At 50.3% G+C, this 20798-nt stretch overlaps 1 protein-coding gene across 4 annotated transcripts in view; it reads right to left on the reverse strand.

Annotated features, from left to right (window-relative positions):
• Window positions 1-20798, reverse strand: part of RERE (arginine-glutamic acid dipeptide repeats) — a 173698-nt gene that overhangs the window by 64158 nt on the left and 88742 nt on the right. For all 4 annotated transcript variants that reach the window (XM_053963019.1, XM_053963018.1, XM_053963016.1 and 1 more), the window contains exons 6-9: window positions 18375-18479; window positions 6002-6050; window positions 3465-3589; window positions 2587-2686 (exon numbers count right to left, since the gene is read on the reverse strand). In XM_053963019.1, the coding sequence (XP_053818994.1) occupies window positions 2587-2686; window positions 3465-3589; window positions 6002-6050; window positions 18375-18479 (379 nt within the window). The remainder of the gene's footprint in view (window positions 1-2586; window positions 2687-3464; window positions 3590-6001; window positions 6051-18374; window positions 18480-20798) is intronic.

Here is a 20798-nt window from a genome sequence, read left to right on the forward strand (position 1 = left end):
CCCCCTGGATTAGCAGACCTGGCACCACCTTCCCCCCCAGAGCAGGAGGAGCTTTCTGGGATCATTTCTTCTCCATTATCATGGTGAAAGACCTGCAGGAGCTGCTGTGCCCTCCTCCAGCCCCCCCAGTCCCACAGGGGCACCCATCAGGAGGGCAGCAAACTCCAAATGAAAACTTCATTTCCTTCCTCAGGGTTACAGTGAGAAATGTGGCAGCAGCAGCCAAACAAAGGACCTGGAGCTGGAATTCACCTGGAATGCTGAGTGAATAATCCTTTCAGTGAGCTGAGATGTAAATACATGTATGTGATGCCTGTATGTTGCATTGTGCCTTCCATGATCTTCATTTCTATCTGGCATAATTAACAATAAATCATTCTGGGGGCTTACAGCACCTGTTATTACATAAATAAAACAGCAGCAAAGGAGCTTGTCAAGACTGATTTATGTGAAGTGCTACCCTGAAGTTTATTGGATTTCCCTAATAAGAAATCATACCACACCATTTTCTTTTACATTCATCTTCTGGGTTGCATATGGTAATTTCTAAACAAAGACACAGCTTAGTGCAGGTTAAGAGGCTCACAAATCACTTATCAGATAAATCTGATCTCTTTTAAATAGGTGGTGAACTGAAAGACAAAAAAGGTACCAGTTTGTCAGGACAACAGGCGACCTATCAAAACTTGTTTAAAGTCAAAAAAGCAGTCTCAGAAATAAGTCAAAGTTTCTTAAAATATCCCTGACAGAACTATTATTTATAAGGAAACTCTTTTCTAGAAAAATTCCAAGTGGACAAGGAAAGCATTTCCTAAAATAGAGATGCACTAGAAACACAAAGAGAAAAGAACCAGAAGAACAAAACCAAAATATTTTGGGACTCATCTAATTTCAGAAGAAAGAACTCTACAAGTGCAGATTCCTCGGGCTGCCAAGCGATTAAAGGCAGTAATTAAAGTAGATAGAGGAGCAGTGAAGTTAAATGAATTTTCTGCATTAGCCTATTATTATAGATAAGGGGAAAGAAATTCCAATTCCAAAGGCTCTTTAATGATTATTGACCTTAACAGGAATTTGAGTCTCTGAGAAGGATGTCAGGGAACAGCTCAGCCAAGTGCAGAGGGCTGAGGCACTCAGGGGGGCTCCATCCCAAGGGGAAGGAACACAGGGAGCATTTCCCTGTGCAGAATGCAGGCATTTCAGCTCCAGTTAAAGCCCACACTAGACCCCAAGAGCCAGGCCTGGGGCAGCTGAGCAAGCCCCAGCTCCTGCTGGCGGCCCTGACCTGAGCAGCTTCCCAAAAACTCTCACGGGGGTCACCCTCGAGGCACCAGCCACGAGTTCATCGCCGAACTTCTGCCGCTCAGAGCTCTGGAAATCACTCGGCATTTGAGAGCAAGCCACCAGCAAGAAATGTGATCCCGAAATCTGGCTAAAGCCAGAGGCACTCCCTGCCTTGGGAGGCCCAGCAGTGGCAGGAAGGCTGCTCTACTGTAAATGCAGGTGAACCCGGGGGGAAGAAATGCTGATGTCCAACTCCAGAAGGCTGAATGATTTCTTTATTAGAACTATGCTATAACCCATTAATATACTGTTTAAAGGAGATACTAAAACTACAAACCTACTTCTCTAACTACCAAATCTAACTCACAACTCATGACCCTCTCTGAGAGTGCAGCCACAGGTGGGTTGGATTGGATTGGATTGGGTTGGATTGGATTGGGTTGGGTTGGATTGGATTGGGTTGGGTTGGGTTGGGTTGGATTGGGTTGGATTGGATTGGATTGGATTGGTTGGGTTGGATTGGATTGGGTTGGGTTGGATTGGATTGGGTTGGATTGGATTGGGTTGGATTGGGTTGGATTGGATTGGATTGGATTGGATTGGATTGGATTGGATTGGATTGGATTGGGTTGGGTTGGATTGGGTTGGATTGGATTGGGTTGGATTGGATTGGATTGGATTGGGTTGGGTTGGGTTGGGTTGGATTGGATTGGGTTGGGTTGGATTGGGTTGGGTTGGATTGGGTTGGATTGGGTTGGGTTGGGTTGGATTGGGTTGGATTGGATTGGATGGATTGGATTGGATTGGGTTGGATTGGGTTGGATTGGATTGGATTGGGTTGGGTTGGGTTGGGTTGGATTGGGTTGGATCACGTTGGGTTGGATTGGATTGGGTTGGGTTGGATTGGATTGGGTTGGGTTGGATTGGATTGGATTGGGTTGGATTGGATTGGATTGGGTTGGGTTGGGTTGGGTTGGATTGGGTTGGATCACGTTGGGTTGGATTGGATTGGATTGGGTTGGGTTGGATTGGATTGGATTGGGTTGGGTTGGATTGGATTGGATTGGGTTGGGTTGGATTGGATTGGATTGGGTTGGCCACCAGCCCCAAAAAATCCTCACCAGAACCCAACCAAGCAACCACCCCAGGTAAACAATTCTCCAAGCACATTCCACATGGCAAAAACAAGGAGGAGAAACAGAAATTGTTTTCTCTTTCTTTCCTCTGTGCTCCTCTATGACAAATCCTGAGAAGAGAGAGAAGGATGTGCTGCCACAGCGCTCCTCCCTCGGGGTCACTTACGGTGTTGAGGGCGTTGAGGGTGGTGTCGTCCCGCGAGGCAGCCACGCATCCATCCTCCGTGGATCCCCCGTCACACATCCCTGCAAAGGCTGCCATGCTCCTGCAAGGGCAGGGGGAGAGGGGGAAACTCCTCAGCTGTGCTGGATGCACTCACAGTGCACTGCACAGGCTTTGTGTTTACACCTGGAATCCTGGGCTTTGGGGCCTTGCGACACCGTGCATCAAATAAGGCACCACAAAACTGCAGAGCTGAGTCACCCCAGCACACAGAATAAATCCAGCATTACAATCCAATCTAATTTGCTTTCATCAGCCAGAAGTCTGCACTGCCAAAGGAGCAGAGCCTGAGCAGGATTACAGAAGCTGAAACCTGCAGACAGGAGAACAGTCTCAGCAGACAGCAAACTTTGTGCTGTCATCTTGGTTTTAATATGTCAGAATACTGACTGAAACTGCAGATTCCACAGCCTCTGAATTCTTGCAAGCTCCAAGTAATTTACTGAGCCTCTGAATTACTGTGAAGCCCACCAGTGCTTTGCTGAGCCCACCAGGGAAGAACTGAAATGCAAACTGGAGCTCCCAAGGGGATTCCCTGCAGGGATCCTGTGCTGTCCCAGCTGCTCCACCCAGAGCAGCTCCTCCCCTGTCACCCATCCCACACCACACTGCTGCCTTTGCACTTTATCTCCAGAGCCACAGAGGAAGGGAGGGTGCTGTGCTGGCCCAAATCTGGGAGTTCTTGCCTCAAAGCCAACGTCTCAGCTGATGCCCCGGGCACCCGCAGCATCCCAGAGTGGAGGAGGGGCTGCAGCCACCAGAACCCTGCCCACCCCCAGCCCAGCAGGCCACGGGCACAGCAGGATGGTGGCTGAACTCACCTGGCTGCCCTGAGGTACATCAGCAGGTCACAGTCGTTGACTCCTGGCATCCACACCAGCTCCTCGTGCTGTGTCACCGTGTCCCCGTCCGGGGACGGGAACGGCTGCAGGTCAGGGAGCTTGGCCTGCAAAACCAGGGCACACAGACATGGCAGCTGCTCCTAACTCGGGAGCACCACAGGTTCCCAAATTCCCTGCAACAGTGGCACCTGGCAGGTGGAAGATGTTCAGACAACAGCAGGTGAAGGATTTGTTCCAAGCTTCAGAACTCTGAGGATGCTGAGGCATCAAGCCCAGCCCATCCCCTTCATCCAGCATTCCTTCCTCAGAAGGGCAGTGACTTTCCTGATGGTAATTCCGGGCTGACACCACCTCAGCCCACTGCCAGTGGAGCCCTTCTGTACACGGGAGCAGCAGAGATGGGCAGGAAAGCACTTTGTAGTGCACAGCCCCGAGGTTTGGAGTCCAGAGCTGATGGACAATTCCCCTCAGGCACAGCAGCTGCACGTGGCACAGGGATGCTGATCCAGCTGCTGCCTGCCAGGCTGAAACCCTCCCAGAACACACATGAAGGAAGGCAGGAAGGTAGCTACCAGATGGGTCCCATTTGAAATCAGCAAGAAACCCCACAGATTTGACACCAAGTTTAAAATGAAGTGCTTGGTAAATCATTAGAACTCTGAAGGGAAACAAAGCCATTTCCTGAAAGGGAGATAGCTCAGCAAAATGAACACTGCCTCTAAATAAGTATTACACTCTATCCAGAGCCCCAATTAGCATCTTTAGTCATCTCCTGCTCTGAGATGAGATAGCTGAGAGCCTCTTCAGAAACAGCTTTTAAGCCCTATAATTACCTCCTATACTCACAACGCTAAACGTATTTGAGAGGCAACATTTATACATAACCAGTAATTACAAGTCACAGGTTCAGATGTCTTTCATGTTCTGCTCTTTAATCTGTACTTTATTTTACTTCTTGCCTGGGAAAATGGGTCTGTCATTGAAGTTCTCTTCTGGCAAGGGATAAGCCAGCCCTGGGATGTCTGTGAGAGAGGCACTCCAGCAAGCAGGGGGCTGCACGAGCCCATGTTCAGCCTCCTGTACCCTTGGAATGTGCTGCACTCCTGCAGTTACTCCCAGGAGCAGCTTCCTCCTCATCACAGCACCACCGAGGCTGGAGAGGAGCTCTGAGATGGCCAAGCCCAGGCTGTGACCCGTGGCCACCTTGTCCCCAGAGCACTGAGTGCCACCTCCAGGGCTGGGCACTCCAGACCTCCCTGGCTGTCACCTGGAGCCAGAAGCTGTCCCAGGGGCACACTCAGTAGAGGGAGGTGAATTCTCACAGCTCTGCAGCCCTACAGAACATTTGTCCCCTCTCGTGTCCCCTGCTGCTGTGGGGACACGGGCAGGAGCGTGGGGGATCAGGGCACTGGGGAGACCCCGACCCAACACCTCTGACACCTGTCCTGTGCTCAGCTGAGGGAAAAGGAGGGCTCCAGGGCCAGCAGGAACCTCTGCTGGGACCTCAGCCTCTGGATTCTGCTGCTTCCACCTGCAGCTCACTGAGGGGGGTGTCAGTGATGACATTAGTCAGAAACAAGGATGAGTGAGGGAACAATGGAAGTGTAAAACATGAAGCAAGCAAGAATTAACAGCATTCTAAATCAATGGACCTTCTTCCTCCTTTTTCTTCCCCATCCATAAATGCACGTGGTAATTACACCTTAGAGCAGGGTGACTAATGCCTGCCAAAATATTAGATGACAATTTGAGATGAAAGTTGTTTTGAAGGTATCATTTACAGTACTCTCGTTATGACTACTGAAAAGAACACTACAGGTTTAATTGCCAAGGACTTTTTTCCTCTGAAGGCAAAACATCCTCAAGAATGTGACATCAGGTTCCATAAATATTTACTTTCACTAGTTCTTAAACAAGATTTTTAAGAGGGTCTGAATGAATATTCATCACTTGGATGCAAAACTCCAGCACTTGGACACTACAAAGTCAATTCCTCAGGAAAAGGAGAGGCCTCAGCTCCCAGTGACAGATGTGGCCCTATGAACCACAGCAAGCTGCATGTTAATGCTCTTTAAGAACAGATTATTTTCAATGCTTATGAAGGATTTCTCTGAAATTAGAATTAACATACCAGGAACATCTAGAGTCTTAACCTTACTCTGCTTCCCAGTGTGTGAACACACTCAGCAGCTCCCTCAATTTCTGTTTTAACAATCCAAATGACTTAAAGCACTTCTTTAACTTCCAGCAGTTACTCACATTCCCTCAATCTTACTCAAGAATTAACCCAACAGCACTTCTGCTACTGAAAAATCATTAACATATCAACATCTGACACAGAAAAATCTCAGTAACTGAGCTAAGGAAGGCTGAAGAACTCACTAAAGTGAGTCACCTAAAGATGATTCTAAAAACCCTCACTGTGCCTGAGCACTTGCAATTTTAAACAACTGTCATCTGCACAGATCAAGAGGCCAAAGCATCTCTGGATATTGAACACAAACCAAACCCCTTACCTGGTGGCTGGGTCCAACTCTGATTTCACCTTGGGTACTGTTCAGCCTCCTAAGGTACAAAGGAAAAAACAGCAATGAGAAAGAATTGCAATTAATGAAATTCAGAGTCATACCCTTTTTTGTCACTGCATTTCCAATGCAAATGGAGCAGAAGCAGAAATAACACACTGTTCAGAGAACAAGAGGGGATGTGCTCAGGTGTGTGGAGTTACCTGGTCTGGGGAAGGTGTCCCTGGGCAGGGGCTGGGCCAGTGCCACCCTCCCAGGAAACAAATCCACTCCAAATATGAGCCAAAAGCCTCCAGAAAACAATCAGAACACGTCAAATACCTCCCCCCAATGCATAGTTTTGCAAGACAACCTGACACTGTTTTCTTGTTTTCAGGCTATGCAAGGAAATGACTGAACTAGGAAATCAATTTTCTATTTACAAAGTTATACATTAAATACCAGGTTACTACAAGGTGTCAGAATTCTCCCCTGTGAGGAGCAAAGAGGAAGCTGACAACAGAAAATGCTGATGCTCTTGCTTTCCTCCCAGAATTCATTTTAAGGCCTTGCTGACAACGTTCCTGTGCAGGGTTTGTGCCCACCCTGAGCACTGGGCTGGCTTCAGCTCAGACAGGAAGAACCAAACATCCCCCAGCTCCCAATTTCTTCAGCTGCCCCACACTCAATATGATAAATAGACATTTAAGAACCAAGGCTGGACCATCCTGTAATTGCAAAGTTAAAATCAAAGTTTGGGATGGGACTTGTGCTCCCAACTCCTTCTGTGGGAACTCAGCGGGGCTCTCCAGGCATTCCTCGTGAAGCATGGACAGAAATATTTCTGTGTGTCTGTCCATCACCCAATGCCCATTTCCTGGGAACATTCACACCTCGAGGGGCTCCCTGCCCTGCCCGAAAGGTGAGGGCTGGGCTGAGCTGCTGTGCAGGGAGCCCTGGCAGGCTGCTTGACATCCCACTTGGATTTGAAAAGGGCACAGAGCCCTGGCTCCTCAAGGACACACGATCTGCTCTGTGATTTCTGCTTCCACATCCCCAGGAATGGCTTTCAAACGGAGAGGAAAATTCTTGCTATGGAAACTGAAATGCACTGCAGATCTGAAGCTAAATCATATTGGTGAGAGCAATTACAATGAGAATGGAATGGCATCCTGTGTTTATTCGATGGGAAAGGGAAAAAAGGAGCCAACACTGTATATGAAATGTGACACAAAAGAAACTGCTGTAACAAAGCAGTATCCATAGCAACAACAACTTAATATTTCAGTCCTCCTCAGCTGCAGTGGATTAAATATAATGACAAGATGTTCCCTTTGAAAAGTAACCTGTTGCCATGGCAACGTTGTGTTCTGCAAAGTAAACAGGGGCTGGTCAGAAAGGAGCTGGGAGCCAGTGCTGGAATATCAAAAAGGCAGGAGGAGAGCAGGGCAAGCAGCACAGCCCTGAGGCACAGAGCTGTGTCCACAGAGCCCCAGCAGGGCAGGGAGCAGCCCCAGCCAGGCTGCTCCCCCTGGCCTCTCCCTCCTGAGCCAGGGCAGCCTGGAGCTGAGCACGGCCAGGGCTGGGCACTGCTCTCATCTCCCACTCGGGGAAGGAGGAGACAGGGAGAAGGCTGGCACAGCACTTCCCAACACAGAAATGAGGCTGGCACAGCACTGCCTGCACAATTCCCAACACAGAAATGAGCTTCACCCTCTGTTTGTCACCTGCCTTGTCCCCACCACTGCCCAGTTCCCCAAGGCTGGCACAGCTGGCACAGCTGGCAGCTCTGTCCATGGACACAGTGCCACCAAGGACTGGGACACGGCCACCAGAGCTGCCCCAAGGCACAGCAGAACAGCTCTGGGGAGGACCTGGGCTGAGGATTCTCTTACAGAACGCCCAGAGCAGGGCAGGAGGCAGGGCTGGGAATTCACAGCAAAGCTCTCCCGAGGCTGGGGGCACTGGCAAAAGGCCCTGGGCATTTGTGCACAGCCCTGCCCTGTCCCTGATGTCATTCCCAGCCAGCTCCCTGCCCAGGGAGGCCCTTGGCCAGAGGCTGGCAGGTTTCTGATGGAAGCACACAGGCTGGATGCCCCGTTGGCCCTGCAGGGCCAGGGATCACCGGGCAAGGTGGGACCTCTGCAACGGTGCTGCTGCTCCTTCCACCTTTCCCTTTTCACTGCCAGAGCTCAGCAGCAGGTCTGCCCTGCAGCAACTCCACATTTTTCACATTTTCACCCTGCTGCAGCACCACAGGGCCCAGATGTGCTCCTCTGCAGCTCCCTCCAGCCAGCAGCAGCCTGGGTTTATTTGTCCTGCTGTGGTCACCCTGCCCGCAGTGCTCTCAGCCACCCTCTGCCAGCCAGCAACAGCTCCAACCCCAGAGATAACTCAGTGCTGCCCTTCAGTTTAAAAAAACAACCCAAACAAAACGCCAGAGCAAAAGCAGAACCCAGACATCACACACAGGACAGCATTCTGTGCCACCCACGGAACCACCCCGGGCATCGCCATCCCTGCTTCTGCAGACTGAGGTGATCCCCAAGTAAATTACAGGGGTGCTTCAACAGAGGAAGGTTTTTAACCCAGCCACAAACCTCCTCTCAAACAGCCAAGGAAGTGTCCAAAACCAGCTGGAAAAGGTCATTATTTCTATATAGCCAAAGAGTAAAAGAGGACAGGCACATCTTCAAGGCAGGATATCGAGGGGCTTGGCCGATATGTTTGTTTTTAACAGGCAATAACAAGCTGTAGCACTGAGCAATGAATCTTAGGAGATTTGGGGCTGTCTGTGAAGCCTGGTATCAACATCAGTGGCTTTGCTGAATAAAAGCAGGCCCATGTTAGGTATGTGTGTTATAGAATAGATTATAAAGTGCAGTCACACACTTGGCACTGATTCACCAGCCATTATTAGTGTCCAGACAATCAGTTACACCCACTGAGAGTGGGACACAGCAAAGCAATTCCTAGATACCTGTGATTTCTGTAAAATCAATAGAAACTCTCAAGAAAGTCCCAAGAAAAGTTTTTTTTTTTTTAATCCTTTAATTCAAATAGTCCAATACCCAAGATGAAAGACCTCTGCTCTTCAGAGGCAGCTCTAAAAACATCTGGCAAGGATCATTTTGTTCCATCTCTAGAGGGACAAAACAGGGGAGAACAGAATTACTCTGCTCCAACTTCAGCAGATTAAAAACCAGTTTATCAGGGCCTGAAAGCAACTGGCACTGCAGCCAAGAGCATCTGTTTATGGTCACTGTTGGGGGGCAGGACACTGAGCCAAGGGGATCCGTAATTTTAACCCAAAATTGTCTTATGCATGTCATGTTCAAACACTGCACACTCCAAAGTACAGAAGGGACAAACACAAACACGTTCAGGCCGCTCACCCTTTAACCAAAAAACCCCACAACTACCACAAACCTGAGCTAAATACCTCAGAGGAACGAGTCCCCTCAGTTCACCTGTGTCTTAAACCTTCACTCTTTAAGCAAGATTTTAAATTTCATTTTACAGAAATAGCATCCTAATGCTCAGAAAATATCCTTGCCCCTTGTATGCTTAAGCTTGCTTCATTTAAAACCTGTTGTAACTGTGTGTTGTAATAATTTAATTTTTTTTTTTTTTAAAAAGCAGAAGTAATTTTGTCTTCTGGGTGAAAAATCCCACCTGTATTTCAGGCAAATGAGCTTCTAAGGGCAGGTTCTCAGTGCCTGCTCAGCCAAAGCAGGAAGGAACAGACGTGTCCCAACAGCTGCACCTACTGAGCAAGCCCCAGCCTGCTCCTGGTGCAGGGGCACCCCTGGAGGGCAGGGGCTGCAGGAGGAAGAACTTGCACAAGCTCGAGCCACACAGGAAAAGCTTTTTCAAGACAAAGTTGTTTTTTCATCATGTTTATAGAGGAGGGAAAAAAAAAAAAAAAGCCTACAGAGAGTCCTCAGTGGTGTCCCCTACCCAAAGTGGGATGGAGGTGACAGTAATTCAGCCAATTAATGCAAAGGAAGGAAGTGTTCTCTCCACACAGGAGGTACCTGTGTGGGGAGTGTTTTGCTGGCAGGTGCCATGGAGCACCTCTCTGACACCTGTTTACCTCCAGATAAGGAAGACACCAGCATTTTGATCATAAGTTCAAATAAATGAATTCCTGGGAACCACTGTGTGATGCAAAGGTTTTTATCTGCCTGCATGTGATTTTGATAGAACCAGAGTGCTGTTCACCAGCAGCACTGACCCTGGAGTGAACAGTGAGCTGTGGATGAGCCCAGCACGGACTGCTGCTGCTGCTGAGGTGTTTGTCCTGTACAGTTTCTAAAATGGCCAGGCAGTGCCTTTGCACTTCCCAGAGCAAATATTCACTGTTGAACCAGCCTGAGCTCCACGGCAGCAGCCCTGCTCCAGCACAGCCCCAGCTCCTGTGCAGGCCAGTGGGAGCTTTTCCACAAAGCTCTGTCAGATCAGAAGCAGTGATCAACCTCTGGGCTCTGAACCTGCCTGACAACAGCAATCTGCAGCTCCCCTGAGCAGCACACACGGGCAGAAGCAACAGCTCGTGTCAGAGGTGATAAGCATGAAGAACGGGAAGCATGAAAGGAGCTGGAAGGTATCCCTAGTTCCACCATGCACCTGGAAACAAGCTCTAATTAAAACAAATTACATCCTAAAGAATTGGAAGGAAGGGGAAAGAGGTAATCTTGCTGATTTATGCCTGGAAAAAAAGCTGAAATGAAGGCAGAACAAAAGGAAGAGACTATTCTTCATCCAAAGGACAACATTCAAGCACTTCCCATGATACATCTGCAATCTCTAACAGCTGTTTGGAGTGGCATTACCTCACCAGACCACCTACCAGCAGTGCCTGGACTGGAGGACCTGCTGGGCATCCAGCCAGGACAAAGCTGTCCCTGAGGAAGGGAATGACTGCAGGAGCACAGCTGCACTGCCAGGGAGCACGGGGCAGCTCAGGCACTGCAGGTCCTGCCAGCACCAGCACCAGCACCAGCACCAGCACAGCCTGACCCTCCTGCCAGCCAGGGCTGCTTCTTCTGGGGAGGGCTGTGGGGTTTGGGGCTTTGCCCTGGGTGGGGGGAGCAGGGAGGTTGGCTTTCCATTTATGTTGTTTGGTTTTATTTCTAAAGCCAAGGGTACACCTCCACACAAACCTGAGGAGCTGCTTGGTTACAAACTGGCTGCCCAAGCCCTTATCTTCTGTCCAGAAGTGAACTTTTAAAACCAGTGTTAAGGACACAAGCTGCCACATCCCTGTATTCCTGCAGAGCACTGATGGATTCCTGCACACACTCAAGGAGCTCCTTTATTAGGAATAAGAATGTGCCCAAAGCTCAGGCCTATGGAGACTCCTCTCTAAACCATGAGGAGATGCAGCCAGGCTGAAGTTCAGGGGAACTGAGCTCTGTCATCGTTAGCAGGACTCTGCATCAGCCAATGGCCAAAGTGATCCACATGAAAGAGGTGTTCTTGATTTTTTTTTTTATGCTCTGCAGGAATAAAAGGAGATGGTTACAGGAATGACACTTGGGGCAGGGTACAGACATGGACGTGGCACTGACACGGGCAGAATTCTGCAGGTTTATGCATCACTCATTCCTCAGCTTCAGACAAGAATCACAGACTGGGTTGTGTTGGAAGGGACCTTAAAGATCACCCAGTGCCACCCCTGCCATGGCAGGGACACTTCCACTGTCCTAGGCTGCTCCCAGCCCTGTCCAGCCTGGCCTTGGGCACTGCCAGGGATCCAGGGGCAGCCACAGCTGCTCTGGGCACCTGTGCCAGGGCCTGCCCACCCTCACAGGGAAGGATTTCTTCCTCACTTCTCCTCCAAATCTCTGCTCTGTCAGTCTGAAGCTGCTCCCCCTTGTCTGTCGCTCTGTGCCCAGGTGAGCAGTCGCTGTGGCTCCGTGAGCCAGCCCCGGCCAGGTGAGTGACAATGTGTGCAGGGCCACCCTCCTGCTCCCGAGGCCAGAGGTGTCACCGTGAGCAGCACACACAGTCCTGTCCCCTTCCCACCCAAACCTGCACAGCCCCAGAACAAGCTGCCCTGAGTGAGCCCAGCTCTGCAGGACGGGCACAGGGACAGAGCCTGGCAATGAGAGCACACACAGGTGTGACCCAGGTCCCCTCACAGCCATTTCCAGCTAGCAGTGACACTGCTGGCCGTCCCACGAGGGACCCAGAGCCCGAGCACTGCCCTTTATTCCATCAGCCTGCTGAGCCTCTGCGGCGCTGCACAGCTGCCCCCGAGCTGCCATCCTGCACGGGGCAGCACTGCTGCATCAGATGCACCAGTGCTACCTGCGTGGCACTGACAGGCTCAGTGCCAGGGATCAGTGCCCTCCATCACCGGGGACCAGCCATCCTGGGAGCTGCACGACCCTCCTGTCACAGCACCCAGCCAGCCCGAGCACCCCTCACCTGCGCTGCGCTGCAGCTGCTCACACCTGCATGCACAGCTGCAGCTGCGCCGGAGCCCCAAATCCCCCCAGAGCCAGCCAGCACAGCCCCTGGCAGTGGCCTCCAGCCCCGGGAGCAGCTGCAGCCGGGCTGGCAGGGCTCTCGGGAACATGCAACAGCCACGGAACGAGCCCATCAACACCGCAGGAGCCACGGACGGCAGCGAAAATCGCCGTGGCTTCGGGGAGGCCGGAGTGATGTAGCCTACCTGCAGGGGCTGAATGGATCATCCATGACTGTGGCAGGCGCCCGTGGGCTGGATGGATTGCTGAGCCCTCTATTCCCAGCCCAAACTCTGCCTTTTCCCCTCTACCAACTCAAAATGGAGGCACATGCGGGCTGGGAGACCTCGCCGAGCCTGCACTGAGCTTGTGCTGTGACCTAAGCCCGCACGCAGAACGCAGAAACTTCGCCCTCGGACCGGCGGCACTGAGCATGTGCTGTGACCCTCCCTCCTCCTTCCTCCTCCTCCTCCTCCTCCTCCCTCCGGAACGGGCTCCCCACGCCGCCGCCGCTCCGTAAATAAATACGGCAGGGATCCGCTGGTAAATACAGCGGGGATCTGCTGGTAAATACAGAGGGGATCCGCTGGTGAATACAGAGGGGATCTGCTGGTAAATACAGAGGGGATCTGCTGGTAAATACAGAGGGGATCTGCTGGTAAATACAGAGGGGATCTGCTGGTAAATACAGCGGGGATCTGCTGGTAAATACAGCGGGGATCTGCTGGTAAATACAGCGGGGATCTGCTGGTAAATACAGAGGGGATCCGCTGGTGAATACAGAGGGGATCTGCTGGTAAATACAGAGGGGATCTGCTGGTAAATACAGAGGGGATCTGCTGGTAAATACAGAGGGGATCCGCTGGTGAATACAGAGGGGATCTGCTGGTGAATACAGCGGGGATCTGCTGGTAAATACAGAGGGGATCTGCTGGTGAATACAGAGGGGATCTGCTGGTAAATACAGCGGGGATCTGCTGGTAAATACAGAGGGGATCTGCTGGTAAATACAGAGGGGATCTGCTGGTAAATACAGAGGGGATCTGCTGGTAAATACAGAGGGGATCTGCTGGTAAATACAGAGGGGATCCGCTGGTGAATACAGAGGGGATCCGCTGGTGAATACAGAGGGGATCTGCTGGTGAATACAGCGGGGATCTGCTGGTAAATACAGCGGGGATCTGCTGGTGAATACAGAGGGGATCTGCTGGTGAATACAGAGGGGATCCGCTGGTAAATACAGAGGGGATCTGCTGGTAAATACAGAGGGGATCCGCTGGTGAATACAGAGGGGATCTGCTGGTGAATACAGAGGGGATCTTTGAATAAATACAGCGGGGATCTGCTGATAAATACAGAGGGGATCTGCTGATAAATACACAGGGGATCTGCGAGGCACGGAGGGATTGAGGGAGGCATGGAGGGATGGAGGATTGAGGGAGGGGATGGAGGGATGGAGGATTGAGGGAGGGGATGGAGGGATGGAGGATTGAGGGAGGGGATGGAGGGATGAGGGGCCTTGGCTGGGGGGATCCCTCATTGCACCCAGCCCAGCCCTGCCCGGCTCCAGGAGTGATCCAAGCAGCGGCCCCAAAGCAAAGGAAATCCCCTCCATGCCAAGACTCCCAAATCCCCTCCATGCCAAGGCTCCCAAATCCCCTCCGTGCCAAGGCTCCCAAATCCCCTCCGTGCCAAGGCTCCCAAATCCCCTCCGTGCCAAGGCTCCGGGGTGCAGGGGCTAAAGCCCCGTGTCAGAACACACGGGGAAAGCAGAGCAGGAAGCATTTAGGGAACATTATTGTCCCATTTAAGGAACATTCCTCTCCCATTTAAGGAATATTCTCTGGCACCCGAGGAACCAGGCTTGATTCTCCCTGCCTGAACTTCCTGCACCAGCCTGCATCTCTGACTCCTCTATTTATTGGGGGTATTTATAAATATGCTCTTGGCTACCCATTTATGTGAAGGCAACATCCCCTCCAGCACCCACGGCTTTAATTGGGATGCATCCCTCTGTTTTCCAGCTTCTGAGATGCCTCCATCCACCATGAGCCTAAAGAGGGATAAAAAGTTCCCCAAATATTGTATTTTGAAAGCCGGAGTAAACAAAACAGATCAGGCCCCAGAACATTCCTTAATTTTCTTGTACAACAACCCGGTGAGGAATTTTCATTGTAGCAGAGGTGGATACACAATTTCCTTGTTGCTCATTCTCTGTTACCTCCCATACCCTGCTTGGGAACCTCTGACAACAGCCTGGCTCCTTCAATGAACGTGCCTTAATAATTGAAATATTCAGTAAATTGAGTGTTTCAGCTCCTGTGGCTCTGCTGAAAGGATCTAAAGCCATTCCCCAAGATACAGGACACCCCAAAACTCACTTAGCTCACAACACCCCCCAACAAGAATCTCCAGAAGATTAAAAATTAAGGAAAAGCAAACCTTGTGCAACCAAAACACAGAGAAACACTTCCCAAAACATCCATTCTGAAATTCACCCAAGCCTCAAATGTTTGGTTTTTTTTTTTTTTTTTTGCAACACCAAACAATGCTGGGGAGGAGTAATTTTGATCTATGAAACTCTTTGTAGAATAATACCTGGTTATTTCTAGTTCCAAGCAAAAATTCAGCAGATTTTCAGTCTATTATATGTAGAGATGTCAGTGCCAGAGAGAACTTTATGGTATCTTTATTTACTCCTGGGACCAAAGCAGAGTTGGCTGGGAAGGTGCCAGCATTACACAAAGGAGCCACTGCCACCCGTGGCACCTCTGCATCCTCCAGGAGAGCTCAGAGATGTCCCCCAGGTCCTCACAGGGTGCACAGAAGCAAGGACTGGAGGTGGCAGTGGGGTTCCTGTCAGTGGAATCAGTCACTGTCAAAGCAGGCACTCCTCTGAAGAGACACTAAATTAATTCTTTTCGAGCCCTTGACATAAAATGAATTTTTGCTCTCAGCTGGCAGTGCTGAGATGCATCCCCCCCTCTGGAGAGCCAGGAACCACGGCAGCTCTGGCTTGGCTAACACTGCTCCAGGTGAGAACACTCAGCCTCTACCTTTTAGATGAGCTCAGGGGTTTATTCCACAACCAGAGTTTTCTCAGGGATGTGAGAATTACTGACACACTGGCTGTAGTCCTGTGCTGAACTCTGTAGAGAAAACCCAGCCTAAAGTACCCCAAAGTTATCCTAAAAGTTATCCCAAAAGGCCTAGGCTGGCCAATTCCAGAGCAGAGAACAACCAACACCAGGACCAGGGCTGATATCCCCCCAAGGCAAACCAAGAATCACAAATTTCAAACGGCACAGAAAGGACAAAACAACCTTTCCCTGAGCTCTGTGTCCTCCACCAACACAAGGGCCTCGTCCTACACATCCCCCCAGTGCTGGGGATGTTTCTGCAGTCTGGGTTTTTTTCAAGTTCTTTTGCAAACACAAACACACAACAACAGCTTCTTTGCAAACAGGTAAACACGCTAAAATAGATCCCCACCACGCTGAGCTGAGTCTGAGAGTGCTGCAAAGTTCCTGAGCCCCTGATGGTGAGCCCAGAAATGCCCTCTGCACACACAGTGCCCAGCTCGGGTGGTTTGGGCTCAGGGGGTCCCACCCCAAACCCCCCAGGCTCACTGCAGCCTTCAGAACCTTCTCCCACAACACTTCCACACAAGCAGGAGCGTTTCTCACCCTCCCTCGGAACCAAAACACTTCTTTAGGAAAGCAGATCGAGTGGAAGAGGGAACTGACAAACCCCCAGCCTGAAATGTGCCCTGAAACACTTTCACTTCCCACAGCCAAGGAAATCCGGCAGCAGAAATTCACAGCTCAAAAACCACCAAAGCACCTCCCTTCGGCTCCTCTCTCTGAACTCCTCCATCCCAAGACAAAGTACAGGCCTGAATTAGAAAAAGAAACCTGGTTGTGACCAGATGAGGACAAACTGACTTTTCAGAGCTGGCCTGTTGCTATCAGACACAAAATGGGTACACAGAAGCTTGGTGAGTTCAAAAGAGAAAAAGAGCCAGTTTTATTTCTGACTCTGCAATATATAGAATTCCAAAAGTGACAGTGGATTGGGGGATGGAATTGCCACCTCTCCAGCCACACTGGTCAAACCAACATCCACCAGTTCTCTCCTCCCACAAAGGAGAATGCAAAACAATCATTATTTATATGAACAGTGCAGGAGAACTGCAGTAGAAATATGGAAACATCAGAAGGCATAGAAAACTTTTAAAAGAACTTTAAAACTTTCAAAAGAACTATAAAAGAAAACGTAACACTTTTAAAAATCAGGGCAACAGTGGCCCCTCTGAGTGACCAGATGATCACTGAGTGCTCTGCTCTGTCCTTTCACTGATCCCTTCAGGCTCAGTCATCCTCTAACAGCTGGAAGAATTAACAGCTTCCTCTACCCTGAAAGTGGGTTTAAAACCCCCTGACAGCAACAAAAAAAAGCCATTTCACAGGAGGAATCATCCCTTAGGCACCAACACCAACACTCCAACCCAAGACTGAAGCACAGTGACAAACACAGGGGTCAGGGTGTAACACAATATACACCATGAGAACCTCACCAGTGAAAACCTCTCCATGAAAACCTCACCACGCCTTGCCTCATGGACTGCTCAAAAGAAAAGGCACCAGTGATGTCCCTGAAGCACTTTGGGGTATGGTGCTGGAATCTGGGATGTCCCCAGGGCTCAGCACCATCCACCAGCAGCAAGGGACTGGGAAATGCTCGAGGGAGGGAGTTTCACCAGTCCAATCCCCTCCCAGCCACCAAGAGAGACTGGGACACCTCAGAATGAGGCAAGGAAGCCTCATAAAGAGGCAATTTAATAACAAATACCCACGCAGGGAGCTCCTTCCTACCTGCAGGCACAAAGATCCTGAAGCACAAAGATCCAGATCTGCCTTAGAAACAGTAAATCCACCACGGAACAAGTCAATTATTTATTATTTATATGCTTATCTAACCCCCACTTCCAAGGAGACTTTCCTCCAGGATATTTCAGGAAATCAAGGTGCACAGCTGATTGTGTTCAAAGAACAATCCCTGCCAGTGGGCACAGACCTGAGCCAAATTATTCATCTCTCACTGGAGTGCTGATGGAAATACCCCCCTCAACAGCAAACTCCTCAAGGCTGGCACTTGTGAGGCATTTTCTGTGCTAGAAAATCCCATAAATGCAGAAAGTGTCGTGTTTGGACCCAGAAAATAACAAAGCCACAGCCTGGACTGAGCTTTCCAAACAGAGCTGAGCAAGGCTGGCTGAACAAAGCCAGGCAGAAGAGCATGGACACACCTTCCTCAAATATGAACTGATTCCCAAAAAAGTTCTTTCTGTGCCTCCCATTTGTTCCAGGCCAGCAAAGCACAAACCAGGAATTCCTGATATGGGACCCTGGACAATTATTTACACATGAAAGCAGGAATTTCCACGCTTAAAAACTTTCAGTTTGATTTCTTACCAGGGCCTAAATTCCGACTTTGCCGACTAGAACATGCAAATGATTTTTAGAAGTATTTTCAGGGATGTACATTCAGCCAACAAGACAGCCAAGAACTCCTGCTGAAGTTTGGAGGTTTTAAAAAACTTCCATATTTCCAAGAAGCTGTTTAGAAGCAGCACCCAGAGATGCACCTGGATATCAGGTCTCACTGCACAATTTTATTTCCTACTCTTATTTTTCTCCTGTATAAACACACACTCAGAAAGATGCAGCTTCTCCCTTGCATCCCTTCCACCCCAGCCTCCTGCCAGCTGGATTTTAACCTTTCTTCCCCTGAGTGATTTTCACAGAATTAGGGTTGGAAAAGACCTCCAGGATGATCGAGTCCAGCCTTTGAGTGAACACCAGCTCAGGTCAGTGGTGAAGTGGAGTTTAAAAGCCATTTTCACTTACCTTGTCTCTGGATTATAGCCCAGGATGTAGAAAAATGAATCCACTCGTGCCTTGAACTCTCTAGCAGCAAATATGTCAGAGAAATGGGAGATGTTGCACTTTCCTCTGAAAGGAAGAAAGGGGAGAAAATGGCATTAGAATTCTAGCTTGAGTAACAGCTACTTTAATTGCCACTGCAATCTGGGTAGAAGCCACTGGCAGCCCTGCTCTCATAAATGTCCAAAACATCATAAATACAAGGCTGTCTTAACAAAAATCCTTTAACAAAAGTGTGGCTTCTTCCCACGGTGGAAAGGGAAGGAAATGCAGTCACAGAGGCTCAGATGCTGCTCTGCAAACACTCATTAATTCTCCTTCAGCCAGCACAGTCCTGAGCAGCCCAAATACCATCAGCCCAACAAACAATAGCTCGAAATGCAGCCCCAATCTCTAATCTGCAAAGCTGTTACAGTTCCATCTTCCAAAATTCCACTCTGCTGCAGTAAAGACCAGCAGCAGGTCTGTGAGAGGCCCCACACACACCCCGAGTGCCAGCCTTGCTCTCTAACACTGATTTTCTCCCTGCAGGCTGACACTGCTTTCCAAGTTTAGTCATTTAGAGAGACAGAAAAAGAGCAGGGGGGTTTGTTTTGATATTTCACATTGAATTCACATTTTAAAAGTATTCTGGGCAAAGAGGTTTAGCTTCCTTTCCATAATTCACCTGGCAGCTAATAAGCATTTTCCAGATAAGCTGCATTGTCTCTGTGGATGGCAGCAGCACCTCCTGTTCCCAGCACTCCAGACCAGGAGTTCTGCATTTCACCAGAAGATTTACCAGAGAGGTAAAAAGCACTTCATGTTTATTACACACTTCCCCAGAGATCTACAACTGCCCTCTAGTTAAATTTTTCCACTGGTTAGAGCAGAATATTGGTCGTTACAATCACTGGTTTTATTCCCCAGTTTGTCATCAGTTCATTGTGTGTCCAGAGCCATTTGTTTGCAGAGGGCAGAGAAATAATCTGGTATTAGAATAAATTAGAATCTCGTGTTAACCTTTCATGCATCACGACACATTGTGCCTCCCCCATGTTCTCTGCAAGAACACCATGTGCAATTATCCTTCTGCTCATCCTGTACACTCAGAGGTTATTTTCCAAGTTTGCTTGGCACACACGTAAATTCCATTTTTATCTTTCCGCTCCCATCCTTTCTTTAAAGGGAAAAAGAACTGAAAGGACGTAGAGGGGGAGCTAGAACAGTCCCAGGGAAAACTGCAGCCACAGAGCTGAGCTTCTCTGGGTTTGAGCAGATTTCCAGCCTGGCTGCTGACGGCAGCCTGGAAGGGGACTCAGCAGAGGCACTGTGGAGTCCCAGGGGCTCCTGGCACACCGCTGGAATGCTCCGAGTTCACAAGAAAGGTTTCATATGTAAATCAAAGACTTTCCCCCACCAGAACAGAAGCCAGTTTGTCTTCAAGTAAGTGGCTTCAGCAAAGTGACTCTGAACAAAAAAATGTCTCCAGATGGCTGTGGTGAAACACCATCTGAGCACCATTATCAGGGAGATTATTCAATTTGCATCTTGACAATATCCATGCACGTTTGGCATGCTGAAAATCAGCTGACAAATAATGCCTTGCTGTCGGGATCTGAAAACATCCTGAAGTGAGGCTGTCAAGGTTGGGCAGCCCAGCCAAAAGGCTGGAGGGTGGAAGAGCAGCAGCTCCAGGGCAGGGCAGAGAGCAGGGCACACACCTGGGCCGTTCCCTGCAGGGCAGGCAAGATCTCCCCCAGCTCTGGGCTGAGCTGTGGCCAGGGAAAGCACTCAGAACTGCCTTTGATGCAGTTTACCCAGAGAGCCAGGGCTGCAGGAGGTGCCAGGCTCACAGGGAGATCAGGCTGAGGGAAGGGCAGGGCTGCTGCAGGCACCAGCAATGCCCCGAGCTGGCAGCGATGGCACACAGCAGCTGCTGGGCACCACTGACTGCCTGGCAGGGCTGCAGCTCCCAGCTGGGCCAGGGCACAGAACACATCCCTGCAGGGGAGAGGACACGGCTGGGCTGGGGCTCAGTGACCCCCAGGAACCTCTGTGCCCCCTGGCTGTGCCCCCAGAGCCCCTGACACCTGTGTCCCCAGCCCCAGGCTGTCCTCAGGCTCTCCCCCAGTCCCAGGCTGGTCCAAGGCTGTCCCCCAGGCTGTCCCCCAGCCCCAGGCTGTCCTCAGGCTCTCCCCCAGTCCCAGGCTGGTCCAAGGCTGTCCCCCAGGCTGTCCCCCAGCCCCAGGCTGTCCCCAGCTGTCCCCAGGCTGTCCCCCAGTCCCAGGCTGTCCTCCAGCCCCAGGCTGTCCCCAGGCTATCCCCCAGCCCCAGGCTGTCCCCCAGGCTGTCCCCAGTCCTAGGCTGTCCCCAGTCCTAGGCTGTCCCCCAGCCCCAGGCTGTCCC

The sequence above is a fragment of the Vidua chalybeata genome, chromosome 22 (genome assembly GCF_026979565.1).
Source record: "Vidua chalybeata isolate OUT-0048 chromosome 22, bVidCha1 merged haplotype, whole genome shotgun sequence".
Lineage (NCBI taxonomy): Eukaryota > Metazoa > Chordata > Aves > Passeriformes > Viduidae > Vidua > Vidua chalybeata.